This window comes from Schistocerca gregaria, chromosome 5 (assembly GCF_023897955.1).
Source record: "Schistocerca gregaria isolate iqSchGreg1 chromosome 5, iqSchGreg1.2, whole genome shotgun sequence".
NCBI classification, from domain to species: Eukaryota; Metazoa; Arthropoda; class Insecta; order Orthoptera; family Acrididae; genus Schistocerca; species Schistocerca gregaria.
Window position 1 is genome coordinate 182,950,576 of NC_064924.1, and position 24,158 is coordinate 182,974,733.

General features: G+C 43.7%; 1 protein-coding gene across 1 annotated transcript in view; it reads right to left on the reverse strand.

Annotated features, from left to right (window-relative positions):
* Positions 1-2,899: 2,899 nt before the first annotated feature.
* Positions 2,900-24,158, reverse strand: part of LOC126272510 (uncharacterized) — a 196,317-nt gene continuing 175,058 nt past the window's right edge. The window contains exons 8-9 of the mRNA XM_049975408.1: positions 8,485-8,601; positions 2,900-3,155 (exon numbers count right to left, since the gene is read on the reverse strand). Of these exons, the coding sequence (XP_049831365.1) occupies positions 3,136-3,155; positions 8,485-8,601 (137 nt within the window). The 3' untranslated portion in view covers positions 2,900-3,135. The remainder of the gene's footprint in view (positions 3,156-8,484; positions 8,602-24,158) is intronic.

Consider the following 24,158-nt stretch of genomic DNA (forward strand, 5'->3'; position numbering starts at 1 on the left):
AAAACGTAAAGCAATGCCACCGAACAACGAAAATTGGTGACCATAACATTAGTAATTGGTTATTTAGGACATAGTCTGGCACCTTATGGAATTCTACAGTTATTGCTGCAGAAAGAAAACAGTGTTGATAATCGAATCAAAACAGTACAAATGTTTACACATTCTCTCTAGTTCGTGTTCCTTCTTCTTTCTGCTGACGATGCCAGTGTTACTGAATCAGCTACTCCTACAGCACCTGATCAGACGTGTCCGAACACACGTACAAAACACAGAATCGATCACTAGACGCCACGAGAGGCAGACCGGCCGGTATGAAGGACTGTGTTCCAGTAGAGAAGCAGCAACAGCGGAATAAATCGGTTAGGAGAGCTGAGTGAGCTGATATGTAGACTCGTAATTGGATGCCAACTACATCCACCAGTGAAAGGGAACTCAGTGAATTCAGAAGTCTCTGTATGTCAACTAACTCCGCCAAGGGAAGGAATTACTGTTGAGTTGCAAAATACTACGAGCAGACGAGTTGGCACAATGACTGCCCACAGGGGTTAAAAAGGTTAGTCTACAATCGTAAGCCACACTTTTTTGTAGTCAGTTCTTAGGCGATGCACGAGGTGATGTAAAGAGTGACACTACTGGACATTTAATGACTGGAAACTAGTGGTTTGGACCGAGGAATCACAGTACATCCTGTGCCAATCTGAAGGAAGGGTTTGGCTTTGGCGAATACCTGGAGAACACTGCCTGCCATCCTGTGTAGTATCAACAGTGTAGTGTGGAGGACGTGAAATTTTTTGTGATCAGGGTGTTGTCCTCTTATTGCGCCGAAGAAAACTCTAAATGCAGAAGAACATGAAGAAAATTTGCAGGATTGTGTACCGCGCATGCTAGAGGAACAATTCGTAAGAGATCATTGTATCAGCATACAATACACCCTGTCGTAAAGCAGTATCTGAGAGCCAGTGGTTTGTGGACAGTCATATTCCTGAAACTGACTGACATGTCAAGAGTCTCGGTATGGACACAATGAACTGAACTGAACACCTGTGGGAAGTACACTCCTGGAAATTGAAATAAGAACACCGTAAATTCATTGTCCCAGTAAGGGGAAACTTCATTGACACATTCCTGGGGTCAGATACATCACATGATCACACTGACAGAACCACAGGCACATAGACACAGGCAACAGAGCATGCACAATGTCGACACTAGTACAGTGTATATCCACCTTTCGCAGCAATGCAGGCTGCTATTCTCCCATGGAGACGATCGTAGAGATGCTGGATGTAGTCCTGCGGAACGGCTTGCCATGCCATTTCCACCTGGCGCCTTAGTTGGACCAGCGTTCGTACTGGACGTGCAGACCACATGACACAACGCTTCATCCAGTCCCAAACATGCTCAATGGGGGACAGATCCGGAGATCTTGCTGGCCAGGGTAGTGGACTTACACCTTCTAGAGCACGTTGGGTGGCACGGGATACATGCGGACGTTCATTGTCCTGTTGGAGCAGCAAGTTCCGTTGCCGGTCTAGGAATGGTAGAACGATGGGTTCGATGACGGTTTGGATGTACCGTGCACTATTCAGTGTCCCCTCGACGATCACAGAGGTGTACGGCCAGTGTAGGAGATCGCTCCCCACACCATGATGCCGGGTGTTGGCCCTGTGTGCCTCGGTCGTATGCAGTCCTGATTGTGGCGCTCACCTGCACAGCGCCAAACACGCATACGACCATCATTGGCACCAAGGCAGAAGCGACTCTCATCGCTGAAGACGACACGTCTTAGTTCGTTCCTCCATTCACGCCTGTCGGGACACCACTGGAGGCGGGCTGCACGATGTTGGGGCCTGAGCGGAAGACGGCCTAACGGTTTGCGGGACCGTAGCCCAGCTTCATGGAGACGGTTGCGAATGGTCCTCGCCGATACCCCAGGAGCAACAGTGTCCCTAATTTGCTGGGAAGTGGCGGTGCGGTCCCCTACGGCACTGCGTAGGATCCTACGGTCTTGGCGTGCATCCGTGCGTCGCTGCGGTCCGGTCCCAGGTCGACGGGCACGTGCACCTTCCGCCGACCACTGGAGACAACATCGATGTACTGTGGAGACCTCACGCCCCACGTGTTGAGCAATTCGGCGGTACGGCCACCCGGCCTCCCGCATGCCCACTATACGCCCTCGCTCAAAGTCCGTCTACTGCACATACGGTTCACGTCCACGCTGTCGCGGCATGCTACCAGTGTTAAAGACTGCGATGGAGCTCCGTATGCCACGGCAAACTGGTTGACACTGACGGCGGCGGTGCACAAATGCTGCGCAGCTAGCGCCATTCGACGGCCAACACCGCGGTTCCTGGTGTGTCCGCTGTGCCGTGCGTGTGATCATTGCTTGTACAGCGCTCTCGCAGAGTCCGGAGCAAGTATGGTGGGTCTGACACACCGGTGTCAATGTGTTCTTTTTTCCATTTCCAGGAGTGTACTAGAACGTCGACTTTGCTCCAGACCCCAGCGTTCAACACAACCTCACGATCCCCGGATTACCGTTCTGTATGTTTCCGGCGGCTCCAGCCGCTACCAGGAAGCTATGCTAATGTAGGCGGCTCATACCTCGTCCAAACTGCGACAAAAATGCTACTTTCTTTTCACTCTTGGCCATCTGGAGCTCCCACTTCTGTCGCGTTCATTTCTGGTAAAACCGTTCGAATTCTATAAATTTGGGCTAAATCAGTGGTGATGAGTTTGGGCGGTTCATTTGTTGCCTTGCAAATATACTGTCATTGGTAACAAGCAATGTGCAATAGTCTGATAACTTCGTAGTTGGTAGATCAGTGTAAATGTCAGTCTCACAATCTAAGAAGAATTTTTATGAAAAGCATAATATTTATTGAGTAAACGATACTAGAAGTTATAACATTTATTTGTATTTGCTTTCACAATGTTTACACAAATAACATTTCTTTCACTTTGAATCACTACCAGTATGCGATACACAACGTAGGTGAAGTCAGTTTTCTGTTCAAACAAGTCTTACCAATTATAAATAATTTACAATAGTTGTTATAGATCTGATGTAACGTGTTTCATTCACAACGTATGCAACTACAAAAGCGAAGCCGGATTATACGCCTCACCGCTTTGTCACTGCAGGGGGACATCCACTGAAAGGAAAACAAAGCAAAAGTTTTGTAGTACACAACTCACAACAAAAACAATCATAATACAAAGCGCTTCTTGTAGTATAAAAGAGAAGTACATGGCTTATAGAATAATAAAATGCATGTAATAAGTATAAGATTAACAATAATACGGAGAACAACATCAACACAAGAAAAATCCAAGTATAAAAGCGGTTCGTAACGTTCTTAGGATACCGATATATACAGTAATTCATTAAAAGTAAAATTCTGCGGATGTTTTGACATTCGTAGTAAGCCTACCTTGATTTAAAGTAAGTCTGACAGACTCGAATATTGAGGAACGTCACCTGCCATGCCATGTGCACATGGTGCACATGCCATGCATTCGATAATTCTGCGTTCAATGGAGAGAAAATGAAACCGAGTACCTAAAACAAGTCGCCGTCGTCGCCAATTTTAGCGGACTTGTTGCCTACGTTGATGTTCCCACTGTATTACAGATTAACAACTTCGTTTCCATCGTAACTGTTCCATTGTCAACAAAAATTCTGTTTGTTACATCAAGACAACTGGCTGGTGTCAGACCACTGTGCTATCTTCAGGTGCTAACAAGTAAGTGGTCGAGCGTGAGTGTTGCAGCACTTTTTCTTCGCCAACACGGCGCCCTGATGCTCTAAGACATATAACAAGTCACCAAGCTCACTGTGCGTTCACATACATACAGTGAAAATTCGAAAACATGATTAAAACAATACAACGGCCACAGTAACTGAACTGACCTAATCTAAAATATTAATTCTATTGACTCTAGATAACATAATTTTGTAACATATGGACACAAGTTATATTGCCATTGAATGATTGCCAATGTATCACAGTCAGTAGGTTAATAGATTATTAATACCATCTAAAATGGTTTCGTGAACAGATCCAGCTGATGGAATCTTTGGCATTATAGACATACGCCGTCTGTCCAATAAGTTCTGAAAGTGATTTTACTCTTGGTGCATAATCGACGTCAGTACACTAACTAGGGAGGCAGCTTGAACAAGTAACTCTAAACAACAAATGTGCAACCGACTGTTGTGAGTGAGCAGTGGAAGCGTGCCAACGTTGTTGTGTCACAAATTTCAACGAAGCGACAAACTGAACTCTCTACATCAAGTTTCCAACAATTCCTCCAGAGTGTTTTGTAGAAGAGATAAGTTTCTGCAAAGTTTATGCGGTACACATTGATTCCCCAACAAGAACTACACGTATACTCTTTTCGCGATCTGATAGAGGTGCCAAACGCGGACATTTCTATTCACGAAAAAATCATCACCGATGACGGGACCGTGTTATCTGTACGAATCTCCAGCAAAACTACAAAGTGCGGAACGAATCCCTGATGGTTCGCCAAGACCGCAGCACTTCTCTCTCAGTTACAAGTTGTTGTATGAACGTTCCGTGGGTTGTACTCAAGTGGAGGAAGATTGTGTAGAACGCCTGGAGCATTAAAACACCCATCTTACCTTTTCTCTTTCCTTTTTTTTAAATTCAGTCTAGTATTTTTTGTACTGACGGAGTATGTCGCTCTATATCATAGATGATCTGTCTCAAAGTGACTCCTAATCAGCCGGTCGGTGTGGCCGTGCGGTTCTAGGCGCTTCAATCTGGAACCGCTTGACCGCTACGGTCGCAGGTTCGAATCCTGCCTCGGGCATGGATGTGTGTGATGTCCTTAGGTTAGTTAGATTTAATTAGTTCTAAGTTCTAGGGAACTGATGACAACAGATGTTAAGTCCCATAGTGCTCAGAGCCATTAGAACAATTTGGGCCAACTCCTAATTAAAATGAAAACCACTCGTTAATCACTGAGAACTTTTATTGTAACTACTGTTCAATCCATACACTGAAGAAGCAATGACGGAAATAAAATATCAAAAGTGGTTTTACAATTCAAGGTGAAAGGATAACGTTCGCTGATGACATTGCTGTCCTCAGGGAGGATGAAGAAGAATTACAGGATTGTTGGTTAGAATGGTCTATTGAGCACTGAGAGTGAACAGAAGAAAGACGAAAGTAATGAGACGTAATAGACATGAGAGCAGCAAGAAACTTATCATCACAACAGGTGATCACGAAATAGAAAATAACAAATTCTGCTACCTAGGCACCGTCCGCCACGGTAGCTGGGTGGTCAGCACGATAGAATGTCAAGCCTAAGGGCCCGGGTTCGATTTCCGGCTGTGTCGGAGATTTTCTCCGCTAACGGACTGGGTGTTGTGTTGTCCTAATCATCATTATTTCATCCCCATCGACGCGCAAGTCGCCGAAGTGGCGTCAAATCGAAAGGCTTGCACCAGGCGTACGGTCTACCCGACGGGAGGCGCTAGTCACACGACACGAGCTAGGCAGCAAAATAACCACGATGGACGGAGCAAGGAGTACATAGAAAGTTAACTAGCACTGACAAAAAGGCATATATGGCCAACAGAATTCTTCTATTGTCAAACATAGGCTTAATTTGAGAAAGCAATTTCTAAGAATGTACGTTTGGAGCACAGCACTGTATGGTAGTGAAGCATGGACTGCGAGAAAAAAGAGTATCGAGGCACTTGGAGACGTGGTGATACAGAAGAATGTTGAAAATTAGGTGGACTGGTAAGGCTCCCCACAGATTCGGCTATACGGCCGTATCGGGTGACAGTCAGGTTTGTATCCGACCAATCTCCAGGGATTCTCCAAACACGTCCCCGCTGGTCCTCGGGGCTCAGTTCGAAGACGGACTCATCACTAAAGACAATTCTGCAATGAGACTCCATGGCAGAGATATAACTGGAGACGCCTCAGATATCACTGGAAAACCAACCTGATCGTCACCCGCCATGCAGCTCGATAACCAGGGGTGATGGTCTAAGGTGCAATTTTTTTCATAGTAGGACCCATTTGGTGGTCATCTGAGGCATTCTCAGACCACAGCGGTACGTCGACGATATTCTGCGCCCCGTCTTGTTGTCCATCATGGCAAGCCATCCTGGAGCTTATATTTCAGCAAGATAATGCCCGGCCGCACACATTGAGACTTCTACTGCTCGCCTTCGTGCTTACCAGACCCAACTTCGGCCACTAAGTTCACCGGATTTCTCCCAAATTGAGAACGTCTGTAGCATTACGGTCAGGGCCCATCAACCTAAGTGGTAGTTTGACGATCTAAACCACTTATTAAACAGGAGGATCCACGACTCCATCAGTCAATATCAAGTTGAGTAACTGCTTGCATAAGCCCCGAAGGTGGGTCAACATGTTATTGATTTGATCAATTTTTGACGTTCCTTCTCTTGAATAAATCATCCAGTCTTTCTGAAACTGTAATCGTTAGTCTGTATATGTACATCAAATCTACCGATTTCCATCCCATTCGAATAATTCCTTTTCGTTTATATAGCACCAGGGCGCCAGCATATAACAGATAGCCCAGCAACGTTCTAAGTCGGTCTGTGGCGACTGCATAAGCGTCGCCAGCGATCACATGTACAATGTCTGACAAAGTGAAGCAACCAGAAGACACTTCCATATGTCACTGTAGCTTCGTAACGTATACACCTTCGGCGGGTATGTGAATAGTGAGAGCTACAATTCTCTCTGAGAGGTAGAAAGGCCACCAGAGATTATTAGCGTTCAGTGTTGTTACCAGGCGTGCTAGGGTATATAAAGGGTCTGAACTGCGACGAATGTTGATTTACCACTGTGACGGACGCGGAGATACCATTACTTGAGTGAGATGGCCTTACTGATTCATGGCAGAGTTCGCAAGTGGGGGCCATTGTGAGTCTCCATTTGATCAGCTGGTCGAATCGTACAATGTCAAGATTAGTGGCGCATTCGAATGTGACGGTGGTCGAAAGTGGGACAGCATTGGATTATGAGGGAAGGCATACTCGTCGCCAAGGGTCTGGTCGACCACGTCTGATCACCATAAGTGAGGTCCGCTATACTGTGAACAAAGCACATCGTAATCTCTTCGCATCTGCGCCTGCTATCAGGCCAGCGTTCTTTGTCATTCCGCACCATTGGTTGGAAACCAGCAGCAGCCGCCAAGAGAATTATCGTTCCTTGCATAGGCTGCAGTTAACACTAACGGCTGGGTCTGGAGCGGTGGCGTGAACTGGAAGCATGGATGGCTAACTGATCGCGTCGCACTGTGTTCAGCTATGAATCGCGATTCTGCCCTGGCCTAGATGACCAGTGTCGGTGAGAAGGTCGGCGACGTGGGGAGAGGTCAAATTATTCCAATAATTTGGAGAGTCACAGAGGTGTTACTCCTAGAGTCGTGGTGTGGAAAGCAATCGAGTATGACTTCAGGTAACAGCGGCCTGTGATTGAGGGAACTCTGATGGTACAAGAATACTTCCTGTATCCTCATACCTTGCCACAGCATTCCTGTGCCATTTTTGAACAAGGCAATGCTCGTCTATACATGGGGCGTCTCTCTATGGACTGTGTGCGTGATGTTGAGATACTCCAATGGCCAATAAGAGCCCTAGATTTGTCCCCAATAGAACATATTTGGGACAAGCTCATATTTCAACTACATCCCAGTACCAATATAAATGATACAAAGGACCAGTGCAATAGTTACATGTCAGCTTGCTTCAGGATAGTATATAACGACTTTATGACCCGACTCCGAGCTGTATTAGTGCATGCATCCAGTCAGAGGGAGTGTTACGTCATACTGATGAGTGGGCTCCTACTGCCCATTTCTTTGTAAATTTGACCTGTGTTTGTAATCGCTAAAATAACATCATCAATCCTCTCCACCTCTGGGTGCTTCACTTATTTTATTAATTAAACTACTGGAGAGGGGTTTCATTGTCAGGCAGTGTCGGTACTTTCTTGACCCACCAGGTTAGCCAAGAGCGCTAATGCGCTGCTTCCTGAACTCAGGTAGGTGCACTGGCCCCAGATCGAATCCACCCAGTGGATTAACACGAGGGCCGGTGTGCCGGCCAGACTGGGTGTGGTTTTTAGGCGGTTTTCCATATCCCACTAGGTAAATACTGGGCTGGTCCTCACATCCCGCCTCAGTTACACACCTCGCAGACATTTGAAACACGTTCGCACTATTTCATGGTTAACTCTAGACGCGCACAGCCGGGGTGCACTCATTTCGTCCTGGGGGGTATTGGGTGGTAGCACGAAGGGCATCTGTCCATTTCTTAAAATTAACCATGCCAAATCCGATATAACTATGCTGGTCCTGCGCAGCATGTGGGACACAGGCACTAGCAAAAGAATGTAGGTACTTTCTGTGAATGAGAGAGAAAATTCCTTTCCCATGAAAGGCAACTCGAGTGCCACTTACGTTCGAATGGGTCGCAGTCCTCGACCTGTCGGCCAGTGATGTTGAAGACGGCACCGTCCGCTGTGGCGTTCCGCCAGAACGTCACAGGCACTCCTTCGGCTCCCAGTTGTAATCTCACTGCAACAAAAATATTAGTGGTGCATTGAAAGAGGTCAGTACTTTGGGCTCAAATAATAAAGCGAATCTTTCAGTTTTAAACTACTGGTGGCTCCATATATCAGACAGATTACTTGTTTTCGTTATAGACAGGGTTGCTGTTAAACCTTTCTAGTAAATCTAACCACTATGCCATGAATGATAACTAGTGAGAAATAGAGGCAGGTGAGTTTTTACTGGACATACTTTGTTTGACTTTGAACTCCAAGGCTCTCTATCTTCATGAACATATTATCGAAAGTTAATTCATCAAATTTAGTTTACTGTGGCGTGACAGACGACCTACGAATCAAAAAGGTACTACTGTGATAATAAGAGAGGAATGTACGCTTGTGGTTTACTGTATTTGTTGTTGAACTGAAGAAGTGATCAAGAGAAAATATTAGAACAATAAAATATGTTGTTGTTGTGGGCTTCAGTCCTGAGACTGGTTTGATGCAGCTCTCCATGATAGTCTATCCTGTGCAAGCTTCTTCATCTCCCAGTACCTACTGAAGCCTACATCCTTCTGGATCTGCTTAGTGTATTCACCTCTTGGTCTCCCTCTACTATTTTTACCCTCCACGCTGCCCTGCAATACTAAATTGGTGATCCCTCGATGTCTCAGAACATGTCCTACCAAACGATCCCTTCTTCTAGTCAAGTTGTGCCTCTTCTCCCCAATTTTATTCAATACCTCCTCATTAGTTATGTGATCTACCCATCTAATCTTCAGCATTCTTCTGTAACACCACATTTCGAAAGCTTCTATTCTCTTCTTGTCTAATAAACTATTTATCGTCCACGTTTCACTTCCATACATGGCTACACTCCATACAAATACTTTAAGAAATGACTTCCTGACATTTAAATCTATACTCGATGTTAACAAATTTTTCTCCTTCAGAAACGCTTTCCTTGCCGTTGCCAGTCTACATTTTATATCCTCTCTACTTCAATAGAACACTACAATAAAATATGTGAAAGGAAAATAGAACAGTGCCAACTGCATCAACTTAGTTTACTCAGGTGAAACTCAAAGAAACTCTCGTAGGTCAGGAAAGGACCCACTTGGTCGAGCGCAAAAGATTTGGTGCCTTTGCAACCGCTGCCTTACAAGTGGGCAGAATTTCAGAACTTTTCAGAGTAACGAAGTATCAAGCACTTAACATGGCAAAATAAAAACAAATGCTTTCATTTCTTATCTCAAAGATTAGTTGAGTACAGCCGCATACGCATTTTGTGACCTTTTGTGCTACTTCTTCATGCATATATCTTTGGAGAATATATTTTGGCATCTCTTATGTTTTCTTTTTGCTGTTATTATGGCGCTCTCCGTCGTTTCGAATATGTCGCGATTCTGGAAACTGTTGCTACATCCATTATCCGCAAATATCATTCTCTCATAATACGTCATTGTTTTTACAGCTTTTCCTCTCTACTGCTCTCTCTAGCGCCAGGCTGTCTCCTTTTGTACACCTTAGGGCAGATTCCGCCAAGCTACATTTACTCGTCGTAAAAGCGTTTTCCATATATCTACTATAAAATAATGTAATTACTCTTAAGTGAAATAATGTACATGTACCAAGTAAGGCCAAATTCCTAATAAGGCCCACTCTCATTTTCTAGCATAGGATGTTTGAAAACAGCCTTAAATGTCTTCGGTAGGGATAGCTGCTCTCATGCCAGCCACTTTACTATCAGTTGTGCTACGGCGTTCAACGAAGGAGGGCTTCTTCTTTTTTTCACGGTACGTTTCATATAATGCAATTGTTTCGGTTATGAAGCGTTTTTACTAGTAAATATGTATTTATGTTCAGAAAATTGTGCTGTATTAAGATAGTGGCATTTTCTTCCTAATAAGTTTATTTTCAAACAATAAACGCAGAAGCGTATTGAACTGATTTTTCCCAATAAGGCCCAACAGCGGCGCTCCAAATGAGGCCAAGGTGGTCCTATTAGGCACCCTGTTGAATAGAGCTGTGCGTAACGACAATGCATATTTAATTTTAGCGTATCCTGAGAAACCTCATGTAACACATATTTACTATCTCTAAATTAAATCTAAGTTATTTAATACATTTTTACTGAGCTATTAGTTGGTCGTAGCAAGATATGTCAAAAGAAAACATTTTGAATTTCTTCTTGGTAATCTTTGTGACAGGGCATTCTGCATTTAGATCAATAGTTTTCAGTAGCTATAATTTAAGTACGCTCCTTTAAAATATATCGTAGTTTTACAGCTCTAGTACAGATTGTTTAGGGTTGACACGCAAACACAAAGTGCAAGATTTCCTGTGCCCCAGCTGCAATAAATGATTTAAAGGGGCCAAACCACTTTCACGGATCATTATTCATGTGTTCATTGAAAATTTAATGATTACAATTATTGTTAATATTACGGTTAGGAAACTTACTGCTGTCAGAACAATTTTGATTGCTGATTGTTAAATTTAATCTGAAGAGTTAATAAACAGTTAGTACCAACCGTTCTGTATGAAGCAGTAATTATAAAAGTCTATGTATCTCCTCATTCGACCTATTTCTAAAATAAAATTACATTGCAAATCTTTCTGTGTATTCAGTTTTCTTTCCATTTACATGCCCCAGAATGTTAATGTGGACAAGATGTGGCTACGGCCCATATTAGGAACAAGGTCTTTTAACAAGGCCCACTTTCAAGAGTTAAACACTGTCTTTAAAGTGATGATATTAATTAAATAAACTTACAATGTTCATTTATTTTTGAACTGAATATAGTTGTTGGATGTTGCATGTACGATCTCGGAATCTTATCACTTACACATACTTGAATACTAAATTCCTAAACGTTAAGTGGGCCTTGTTTGGTACACGTACCTTATGATAACTTTTGTATGCATTTCTGCCATTTCTAAATAATTTTTAAAACTTTTCAAAGAATGTAAATTTACGTGTGTCTGTTCATGTACAGCTCAACTGAAGATTATTTAGCTATCGAAACAGTCTTGCAAATGAAGAGTGCAGAAAGACGCTGCTAAACTGTTCAACTCAGATACGAGTATTTACTAAAACATTTAAGATATCATTTTTGCCTGTTCTCATTCAAATTAATTCTAAAATATTCCTCATTAAATGAAGAATAACCTCTTTTTATAGTTATTTTAATTCTAAAGCCTCTGGTATGAACTTCGTGTTTTTAAATGTAACTAGAGTAACTTCTGTTGCTAATACCGTAGCTCCAAAAGACACCGATTTAACTGCGTTTCACTCTTCAAAATCTGATTAGTAGTTTCCAAGAAACTATAGTATTTGTAACTTAGGATTTATCTGTTTCGAATGCGAAACAGACTGTTGTCTTGTGCCGAAGTACGCGATTTCATTTACAAATAAGAAAATATGTCATGACGCTTTCATTCTGTTTGTGTCATTCGCATGTGTCGAGTGCTGATTAGTTGGAAAAAAGAAATATCTTCCACAAGACAAGAAAAATCATATTACTTTCTTGTGTCGAATGCTGAAGAAACGTGAACATCATGTTCAGGTTCATGTTCATAAACATAAATTCTAAGTACCGTAATTTTTTTCAAGCTGCTATTCTGATTTGATGAGTGAAATGCCGTTGAATTCCTCTCGTTTTAAGAACTACGACATTGGCGGTAGAGATTACTGTAGTTACATGTGGTTTGAAAAAGTGAACTCCATGCCGCTATCTCTGTAATTAATGTAGCTTTGAAAAGAGCTATAATTCGTACAGCGAAGACATTCTCACAGATCATCTGGCTGAAAACAGAATTCTCACATCTGAAACGATTCCGGAAATATTTGAAGTCAACAACTTAACTGAATCACCCTACACATCCCTGCAGCAGCTGTTTAGCAATGTTAATGACGCTATTCGGACTGTATGTTGAAAGGTCTGTTGTTTTAAGCATCTTACACACTGTAGAAGAGTACAGCCCGCCCAGCAACTGACTTTCAGCACCAACCATGCAGAATGCTCCATGGCAGTTTCCTATAAACTGTGTGACACGTTGGATGTGAGGTTCAAATTTGCTGTTCATTTCCAATTTCATTGTTTGCTCATAATATTCTTGCTTTTCTTCAATTGCGAATTGTCTTTACAACGCTTTAAAAGTTTATGCTCTAGTCAGCTTCGATTAGTCTAAATAAGCTCTCTGAGCAATGATGATGATGATGATGTCGTGTGACGACGGCCTCCCGTCGGGTAGACCGTTCGCCTGGTGCAAGTCTTTCGATTTGACGTCACTTCGGCGACTTGCGCGTCGATGGTGATGAAATGATGATGATTAGGACAACACAACACCCAGTCCCTGAGTGGAGAAAATCTCCGACCCATCCGGGAATCGAACCCGGGCCCTTAGGATTGACAGCCTGTCGCGCTGACCACTCAGCTACCGGGGGCGGACCTCTGAGCAATCTGTCTGGTCGACTTCGACCATCAGTCAATGGGAAACGTCCACCCGTTTCTGGAACAACGACATGACATTGTTCGAATGGGTATTTGCGACACAGTTCTAGTCTGTGCTGTTCTAATCTTGAGCTGATGCCTTTAAATTCGTATCTGTTTCATTTGGGAGGAGTTTTGGCTTTGACTGGTGCCAGTACGAGCCGGTTCGGATATCTACAATGATAATGAAAATGGGTGAGATCTTTGGAACTACTTGCGATGGTGCCTGTTAGACGATTGTATAGGTTATTTCAGAAGTGCGTTGTTACAGTCAATTTGCGATCACACCGTATTCTCACTTGTGAGGATATCCTTCCATAGGTGTAGTGGAAGGTCATAAAAGTGTTAATTTTTCATTTAATGAAAGCTGTTTCTAGGACCGAATATTGTATTTTAATTCTGTCGTGCTGTGGTTTCAAAGATATCATCTTGTCCTGCATTAAAAAAGTTTTGTTAAGAGTCGTAGATCGAGAACATAAGATTCCGATTACTTTGCGTGAGAATCCTATTTGTATCTGCTATTTTGAGGACTCGTGTGGGCTTTGTAAATCTACTGTAATCTTTTGAGAACAAAATAAATACACATTTACAATATTGTTATCTGATTTTTTTCGTTCAAACCGAGTCATTTCATTTATTACCTTTACTCATAGCAGCTACTTGGTAACATGCCGCGGATACTTTTTGCAAATCTCTTTAACAGATACATTTTCTCTGGTGACATAAACAGGTAAGTAAATCAATTACTTTCTATAATTGCAAACCATTAGCAATTGTCTTTGCATGAAGAAATGTTTCAGATAGGAAAATTTAAGTCATCTGCTGCTATTTTGGAAGATCGCTGACTCATGAGTGTGTTGTGTAATTATCTGGGTTTTAGTGCGTTACACTGACGAAAAAAAGATTGCAAAACCAAAGATAATTAATGTAGAGTAATGACATTTCGGAAATACCTTCGTCTAGGTAACATATTTCAGTTATTAACATTGTAAGAGCACAGGTTAATGTAAGAGAGAGATAAGCCATTGCAAATATGAAATGCCGGTACATAAATAAGCGGGGTAACCGCGAGAATTTGAATGCAAGCGGACAAACGTGCATGGATTATGTTGTACAGCTGCCGAACATCAGTTTGTAGTATGGAGATCCAGTACTGTTGAACTTGGTCAGTCAATACAGGGTCGTTTAAGGCTGGTTATGGATGACGCTGGAGTTGTCGTCCGCTGATGGCCCACATATCCTCGATTCGAGGCAGATCTGGTGGTCGAGCTAACTATGTCAATACTCTGCAGAGCATGTTGAGTTACAACAGCTGTATGTGGACAGCCGTTATCTTGTTGAAAAACCCACCCTAGAAGTGAGACTTACCTTCGGAGGTCATCAGTCCCCTAGAACATAAAACTACTTAAACCTAACTAACCTAAGGACATCACTCACATCCATGCCCGAGGCAGGGTTCGAACCTGCGATCGTAGCAGTCACGCGGTTCCAGACCGCTCGGCCACCCCAGCCGGCCAATTCAATACATTGAATCACCAGACTGATGTACACATTTGTAATCAGGGTGCGTGGGACGATGCCGGGAGTGTTCCTGCTGTCATACGAAATCGCATCCCAAGCTATAACTCTAGGTGTAAGTCCAATGCGCCTAGTATGCGGACAATCTGGTCTCAGGCCCTCACTGGCCTCATCCTAGCTAACACACGCCCGTCTCTGGCACCGAAACAGAACCAGCTTTCATCAGAAAACACAACAGACGCCCTGCCCTCCAAAAAGCTACCCCTTGGCACCACTGAAGTCGTAAATGGCGGTGGCTGGGAGTCATCCGAATGCAAGTTACAGGGAATCTGGTTCGGAGGTCTCCTTGAGGTAAGGTATTTTTAATGGTTCATTGTGTCACTGTGGTGCCCACTGCTGCTCAAATTGCTGCTGCTGCAGACGCCAAAGCCATATGCCGAACACGATGGTTCTAGTTGTTTAGGTTGTCTGACATCATTATGCTGGCGACCTACAATCTCTTGACCATCGCTGCTAGCAGTCATGTACAGTGGCTATCTTCCTGCCAAGTCTGCAATATTGCAGAAGGAACATCCAACTGCTCGTGGTTCTATCACTCGATCTCGTTGAAACTCACTGTTGTGCTGATATTGGCGTCTTTGTCGCCTTAAAGGCATTCTTGACTAAAATCAACTGATCACGTCCATTCCCAACGATAACTAACGCTTACGACCGTTAGAGCACTATTTACAGCAAACCTGATTTGCAACCTCATAATGACGCTATTAGCGTCTCTATTACGTTTCTGGCTCAAAATGTGAATAGACATTATCTTTCAGATGTAGAAAAACGCCTACCCACTTTCATGTAAGTCGCACAACTCCTTTTTAATGCTGCGGTATTTTTCCATCTCTGTATATGGTGGAATATGTAATATCAAGGGGTTTTCTAAGTGGAATAACAAGAGGAGAGTTTGTTTCGAAGTTGTGTTCTGACCTCAGCAGTTCAAGAAACAATTTATTTTAATCATTCTTTCAAGCATAAATTCATTGAGTGCTGACAAGAGAGAACATTCTCATTTGCAATGCTTGGGACTATAAGGCAAATGCAGACACTCCAGAATTTTTGGACAGTTCCTGAGAGAAAAATAACGTAGTGCGTAGTGCTTGAACTTCAGCTATGCAAAAATCATATTAAGTGTGTTTATCTGTGACTAGTCCGTTATTCTTCTCTGCCAGGTAGCGTTTCATATTCCTTATTTGTGACATATAGGTTCACATATTACAGCATAGCTTAAAAATTCAGAGCTTTACTTAACGGTTCATGAGAGTAGTTGAGTATGCTATACAACACATCTTTTACAAGGTGTCAGCTGTCCATAAACATCATTGCTAACTGTCAACGGTACACTGAAGAGCCAAAGAAACTAGTACTACGGCCTAATATAGTGTAGAGCCCCAGTGAGCACGCAGAAGTGCCTCACCACGATGTGCCATGGACTCGACTAATTGATGATGTAGTGCTGGAGGGAATCGACTCCATAAATGCTGCAGAGCTGTCCATAAATCCGTAAGAGTACGAGAGGCTGGAGACCTCTTCTCATCGGCATGTTGCAAGGCATCCCAGATATGCTCAATAATGTTCGTGTCTGGGGAGTTTTGTGGCCAGCGAAAGTGTTCAAACACAGAAGAGTGTTCCTGGAGCCACTCTGTAGCAATTATGAACGTGTGAGGTGTCGCATTGTCCTGCTGGAATTTCCCAAGTCCGTTGGAATGGTACAATGGTCATGAATGGATGCAAATGCTTACGTACGTGCCACCTTTCAGTGGTCTCTAGACGTATCAGGGGTCAAATATCACTCCAACCGCACATGCCCCACACCATCACAGAGCCCCCACCAGATTGAACAGTCCCCTGCCGACGTGCAGGGTCCATGGATTCATGAGGTTGTGTCCATATCCGTACACATTCATCCACTCGATACAATCTATAACGTGATACCAGGCTACATGTTTCCAGTCATCAACAATCCAATGTCGATGTTGACGGCCCCAGGCGAGGCGTAGAGCTTTGGTCGTGCAGTCATCAATGGAGACGAGTGGGCCTTCGGCTCCGAAAGCCCACATCGTTGAATGGTTCGCACGCTGACTTTTGTTGATGGTCCATCATTGAAATCTGCAGTAATTTGCGGAAGGGTTGCACTTCTGTCAGGTTGTACGATTCTCTTCAGTCGTCGTTCGTTCCTTTCTTGCAGGACCTTTTTTGGCCTCAGCGATGTCGGAGATTTTGTGTTTAACCGGATTCCTGACAAACACGACACACTCGTGAAATGCTCGTACGGAAAAATCCCCTTCCGATACCTCGGAGATGCTATGTCATATCGCTCGTGAGCCAACTGTTAACACCACATTCAAACTCACTTAAATCTTGATAACCTATCATTGTAGCAACAATAACCAATCCAACAACTGTCCCAGACACTTATACAGGCGTTGCCGACCTGCCTGTTTACATATTTCTGCATATGAATACACATGCCTATATCATTTTTTTAATTTTTTTTTTTTTTTGCGCTTCATTGGATATGAACATGTTCTTCGTCCTGTTCCCAGATAGAATCACCATGCAGCTTTGTCCCAGGAATATTACATCGGAGGGCCAATATCCAGGATATCTAGGAGCAGCTACAACAGTTTTCGGAGAGCTTACAGTGGCTTTATGACACCCTTCCCAACGATATTACTGCATGCATATAAGCAAACGGGGGATGTAACTTCCCATTAAAAACTGAACTCATAATTTGAAGTTCTCTGTAAATATTATTCCATTTTTTCATCACTCTCGACCCGCAATGTTTAATTTCGTCTCCTCTTCAACTTCTGATTGCTTCACATTTTTAAAAGGTAGTTTCTTTTCATGGGGGCTTTTAGTGAGGGAGCTAACGGACTTGCCGCAATGGTAACACTGGTTCTCTCCAGATCACCGAACTTAAGCGCTTTTTGGTTTGGCTTGGATTGTACCTGGATGGGTGACTGTCCGATCTGCAGGGCGTTTGTGCTAACATTTGGAAATGATGGCTAAAGAAACAAAAGAACTTTGGCAAAAGAATAGAGATTTAAGGGGTAGACTCTCTCGGTGTAACGCAGAGTTATTTAAAGTAAACATTCTGAAAAACTGGTTGAGAGTTCTTTTCCCGACTTTCAACGTAAAGTTGTTAAGAAAGGATACTGCAAGCACAGTGTCTTTAATTTGTATATTTTACAAAATGTTATGTTTGAGAGCGTTGTGTGAAATATCTTCTTCCTAGTGCAGTCGCTGTTCAGAACAGTGTCTCATGGTTTAATGTTTCGCCAGGTTTTGCAGTAACATCCAACCTACCATAGAAAATATAGCCTACATAAATTTTTAAAAAAGGTACTCTTTTAGATATTTTTAAACAACGTTTTACGCAGAGAGAAACTTTTAAATAAAGGCATTGATTATTTCTTTACTAACGATGCAGTGGAGCTTCACAGAGGTAGTGCAAAGTGTCTACGGACAGACAACTTTTTCGATATGGCTGCAAGTATTTTTTAATGTGGAAATTGCCAAATTCGTAGCCCAACAGGCGGCGGGAAAAACGGACACCCCTACTGCAGCTGCAGCATCTACGCATGCGCTACGAGAGAGTCGCACACCGTTGGTCGCGGTGCTTTGTAAACTGGAAACAACGACAAATCCAGATCGTAGCTCGTGAAGCAAACTTGCACCGACAGTTTCTTCAACACTATTGTAAACAGTTACTAATCTCTGAAAATCCGTCAAAATTATCATTTCCTTTTTGCAGTACGTTACTGGGAAGTGTTAACAAGAAAGCTAAAACTGAGTTAATATCCATTGTGTTTTCGTAATATAAGCCTGCTGACAGCATCTGTCTTCATATTCTAGGGTTTAATAGTAATGCGGAATCCAGTTCTCCGTCTTGCAAAGATGGAATATTAAGAAAATGGTTTCCAGTTGGAATCAATTATTTGTGCTGAAGACCTAGATACGTACTATTTGCTAGTTAATTTCTTTGACATTCATTCGAATGACATTGACGTTTCGTTTGAAGCTGTGGAACCTTTAAAAGAAATAGAAAATAACTCTGACGATTCCGTGAACAGTGATTCGGACGACGACAATTCTGCGAAGACGAGTCCGGGACAAGAATACCCTCCTAGCCCATAGAATACATGTACCACAATAGCTTCCAGTGATAAAGAAAAGATTGCGAACTTTTAATCAAACGAAGGAGGTAGAAAACGCATGAAGTTAAGAAATGTGCAGAGACTCTTCCATTTCGTAATATCGGAACGTGGGCTGTATAAATGGACTAAGGAGGTACACGAAAAATTAAACTCGCCGCAGTGAATCACGCAAAAGTGTGAAAGAAAAATTGTTCAAAAGATTTTGAACTGCTCGTGAAAAAAAGTGCACTATTCCGATGGATACCTACGAACTAAGACCTTCGAATTGCAGCTGAGATGAAGACTGTTAATTTCCAGACTATTTCTACCTGGGTAAGTAGATTCTAGAAATCTTACTGAATAGGAAGTCGTAAAATTACAAAGTCTACTTGAAGTAAACGTATAGAGCAACTGCCATTAATTAGACATACTACGGAGAAATTCATAGCTCACGTAAAGACAACGCTTGCTATAATCCACACAACTGCATTAGTAACGCTGATCAGTTTTCGTGAAAGAATTGCATGCACACCGCACTTTATCATTTCGGGAAGAAAAACAGCGGTCGTTTGTGGAATCGATGAATGCTATGGCACATCCATATACAGTACCAGTTATGAGTGAATTACTGTTTCTGCAACTTTACATCTGTCTGCAGGAAGCTCAAGGCAAATTAGGACCAAAAATAAAAAGAAATGTTTAGTTGCAAAAATCTAGTAATCGAGGTATAAAAAAATCTGGAAAAATGGGTAAGAATAACTTTCAACATTTAATTCGGAAGGCCTTCTTACCATCTGCAGATTTTTGTTTTGTTTGACATAACGACACCAAGTATTAGTGGAAAACGACTAAAAGACTGTTGGTATAATGTGGATGCCACCCGGGACTACCAGTGTGAATCAACCTCTCGATACAGAATTATTTTTGCTGTGGCAAGCATTTTTCAGGAAATTGTAAGATAGCATAATTTCCGAAACTGCTAGTTATTTCATTTTTATCAGCAGAACAGTATTCTTAAGCTTCAATCATTTGTTCATTATAATTTGCATCGCTACGTTTTACGAAATTGATCAAGTATGCCTTGTACACAGCGAAATATTCAGAACAGTGGCCGGGACCGTTTCTTATATCATTGTAATTCTGTGTAAATAAAAATTGTAATTACTTAAAGTGCCTGAATTCGTTAATTTTGCTTTCATCCGACGTGTCTGGTGTAAATAATATGTTTGTTTTTGTCATTAATAAGACATTTCGCATTTTTGTGATGACTGCAGTGAATACGTAAGGCCAGAGGTTGAAAATACCGCTTCAGTTTTATAGTTCTTTTAGTATCACACTAGCGGTTTCGGGCTCTAATAAACCCATCTTCAGGTGTCGTACTGTAAATAGCAAGAGACGGGAAACAATTTTCACACGCAGCAACACACATAAAAAAAACAAAAAATTTCATAAAAAATGTTTTAAAAAAACATTTTAAAACCACCAGGCGAGCTAGGTGCTATGAAACCTGTGTCAATGCGAAAGTGATACCAGGAAGTACTACGCACGATAGCCTGGGTAGGAAGATGTATAGATAATACCAGGACACTTGGAGCTGTGGGCCCCAAGCACCACGGTGGACGTGTACCAGGCGTGGTCTGCTACCTATGAGCGCAAAACAGGGAGTAGCGGATGCGAACGAGAAAGCAAACTGGTAAACCAGAGTGGCAAAAGGTTCAGGAATTCATGAGGTTGCCTCCACACCCGTACACGTCCATCCACTCGATAGTATTTGAAAAGAGGCAACAAGTTTCCAGTCATCAATGGTACAATGGCGGCATTGGCGGACTCAGGTGAGGTGTAAAGCTTTGTGTCGTGCAGTCATCAAGGGTACACGAGTGGGATTGGGCTCCGAAAGGCCATATCGCTAATGTTTCGTTGAATGGTTCGCATGATGACACTTGTTGATGGCCGAGCATTGAAGTCCGCAGCAATTTGCGGAAGGGTTGCACTTCTGTCACGTTGAACGATTCTATTCAGTAATCGTTGGCCCCGTTCATTCAGTATCTTTCTCCGGTCGCAGCGATGTCGACGACTTGATGTTTTACCGGATTCCTGATACTCATGGTACACTCGTGAAATGGTCATACGGGAAAATCCCCACTTCATCGCTGTCTCGGAGATTATGGATCCCATCTCTTGTTCACCGACTATAACACCACGTTCAAACTCACTTAAATCTTAATAACCTGCCATTGTAGCAGCAGTAAGCGATCTAACAACTGCTCCAGACGATTGTTGTCTCTATCTAGGCGATGCCGATGGCAACTCCGTATTCTGCAAGTTAACTATCTTTGTATATGTGTACGCATGCCAATACCTCTTTCTTTGGTGCTTCAGTGTATAAATCTCCTTATTCAGTAGGGATTATACGCTGATGGGCCAAATCATAGACCACCTACTTGATAGCTTGTTAGTCCTTCTTTGAACGAAATACACTCCTGGAAATGGAAAAAAGAACACATTGACACCGGTGTGTCAGACCCACCATACTTGCTCCGGACACTGCGAGAGGGCTGTACAAGCAATGATCACACGCACGGCACAGCGGACACACCAGGAACCGCGGTGTTGGCCGTCGAATGGCGCTAGCTGCGCAGCATTTGTGCACCGCCGCCGTCAGTGTCAGCCAGTTTGCCGTGGCATACAGAGCTCCATTGCAGTCTTTAACACTGGTAGCATGCCGCGACAGCGTGGACGTGAACCGTATGTGCAGTTGACGGACTTTGAGCGAGGGCATATAGTGGGCATGCGGGAGGCCGGGTGGACGTACCGCCGAATTGCTCAACACGTGGGGCGTGAGGTCTCCACAGTACATCGATGTTGTCGCCAGTGGTCGGCGGAAGGTGCACGTGCCCGTCGACCTGGGACCGGACCGCAGCGACGCACGGATGCACGCCAAGACCGTAGGATCCTACGCAGTGCCGTAGGGGACCGCACCGCCACTTCCCAGCAAATTAGGGACACTGTTGCTCCTGGGGTATCGGCGAGGACCATTCGAAACCGTCTCCATGAAGCTGGGCTACGGTCCCGCACACGGTTAGGCCGTCTTCCGCTCACGCCCCAACATTGTGCAGCCCGCCTCTAGTGGTGTCGCGACAGGCGTGAATGGAGGGACGAATGGAGACGTGTCGTCTTCAGCGATGAGAGTCGCTTCTGCCTTGGTGCCAATGATGGTCGTATGCGTGTTTGGCGCCGTGCAGGTGAGCGCCACAATCAGGACTGCCTACGACCGATGCACACAGGGCCAATACCAGGCATCATGGTGTGGGGAGCGATCTCCTACACTGGCCGTACACCTCTGGTGATCGTCGAGGGGACACTGAATAGTGCACGGTACATCCAAACCGTCATCGAACCCATCGTTCTACCATTCCTAGACCGGCAAGGGAACTTGCTGTTCCAACAGGACAATGCACGTCCGCATGTATCCCGTGCCACCCAACGTGCTCTAGAAGGTGTAAGTCAACTACCCTGGCCAGCAAGATCTCCGTATCTGTCCCCAATTGAGCATGTTTGGGACTGGATGAAGTGTCGTCTCACGCGGTCTGCACGTCCAGCACGAACGCTGGTCCAACTGAGGCGCCAGGTGGAAATGGCATGGCAAGCCGTTCCACAGGACTACATCCAGCATCTCTATGATCGTCTCCATGGGAGAATAGCAGCCTGCATTGCTGCGAAAGGTGGATATACACTGTACTAGTGCCGATATTGTGCATGCTCTGTTGCCTGTGTCTATGTGCCTGTGGTTCTGTCAGTGTGATCATGTGATGTATCTGACCCCAGGAATGTGTCAATAAAGTTTCCCCTTCCTGGGACAATGAATTCACGGTGTTCTTATTTCAATTTCCAGGAGTGTACATCACTGATACATCACGACAGTTTGTAGGTGGGTTTATGGGGGTATGTGGCATTAAATGTCTATGCACAGGTCATTTAATTCGCGTGAATAACAGGCCGAAGATCTGCGTACGCGGTGACGGGGCTCGATAGCAACCCAGACGTGTTACGTAACATTTACATCAGGCGAATCTGGTGGCAGAGACATCAACTTGAGTTTACTATAATGCTCTTCAAATCACTGTAGCACAGTTCTGGCTCCGAGACACGGCCATTGAGGAAGGCATCAAGCATGAAGCGATCCAGGTAGTTCTCAGTTGTCAGTGTGTCGTCGATTACTACCATACGTCCCATGAAAACGCAGGATGTCTCCCATAGCATAATTCTACTCCCACCACCCTGCGCCGATCACCTCGTAGACGGCGTTTGTGGAGACGACCGTCGACCTAGTGAAGCAAAAATGAGATTCAGCCGAAGAGCCAACACGGTTTCATTTATCGACGGTCAAATCCCGATGGTCCCACTGTATTTGTAATTGACGATGTCGTTGAGTCTACATTTGAACATGTATGGATGATCTACTGAGGAGCTCCATTTCCAACAGTGTATGATGAACGTTGTGCTCTGAAACACTTGTGCGTACAGCAGCATTGTGCTCTTACAGCAGAGATGCCAGAGGTCACTATCCATCCAACTTTGCAGAGCAGACAAGCATTCGATCCCCACGTTCTGTGAAGAGTCGTGAACGTCCAACCATTTAGCGCTTTGTGGTAATTTCACTGTCCTACCTCTTTCCGTAGATGCTTATGATAGTAGCTCGTGAACAATCGCCGTTTTGGTGATACTCGTCCACAGTCTCTGCTTAAGAATAATCTGCCTATTGTCAAAGTCGCTTATCTCAACAGATTTCCCCATTTGCAGCTCGTATCTTCGCGATGGTGATCCTCCGTCAGTGTCTGTTTTGTTTACATACTTTTGTTACGGTGTCACATGCCCGCAACGCCAACAGGTGGTTTCTAACTTCGCGGTGGGCAGTCATCATCAAGTTTTGGCTTCTCAGTGTAAGTGTGTTGCGTGTTGTTTCATGTCTATTGGGCTGACAACGTTGCAGTATTCAGACGTAATAAACAGTATCATTGCATACCCTCTATCATTAATAAACTATCACTTATAATTCCAAATCTTGCTTCATGAATTCCTGGTCAACTTTTAATTGCACCTACAAACATTGCCAGAGTCAGTTTCATCTCCTTTATAACAGTCAATTTTAGGACCGTTTGTGCTTGTATTTCAGATGCACAAGACGCACCTTTGTGTAACGAAATTTAGAAAAATGAGATGAAATTTGACACGATACGTCTGTGGACTGAGTAATAAAGCCAATGGGAGCCACGCCGCGTCTCATCGCAGCCGTCGACGTCTAAGGCACTGTACAGCAAAGCCGTGCGACGTGCCGTAGCGTCGGCGGGTAATTTGAGAGCTCACTCTCCGCGTGGGTCGGGTGC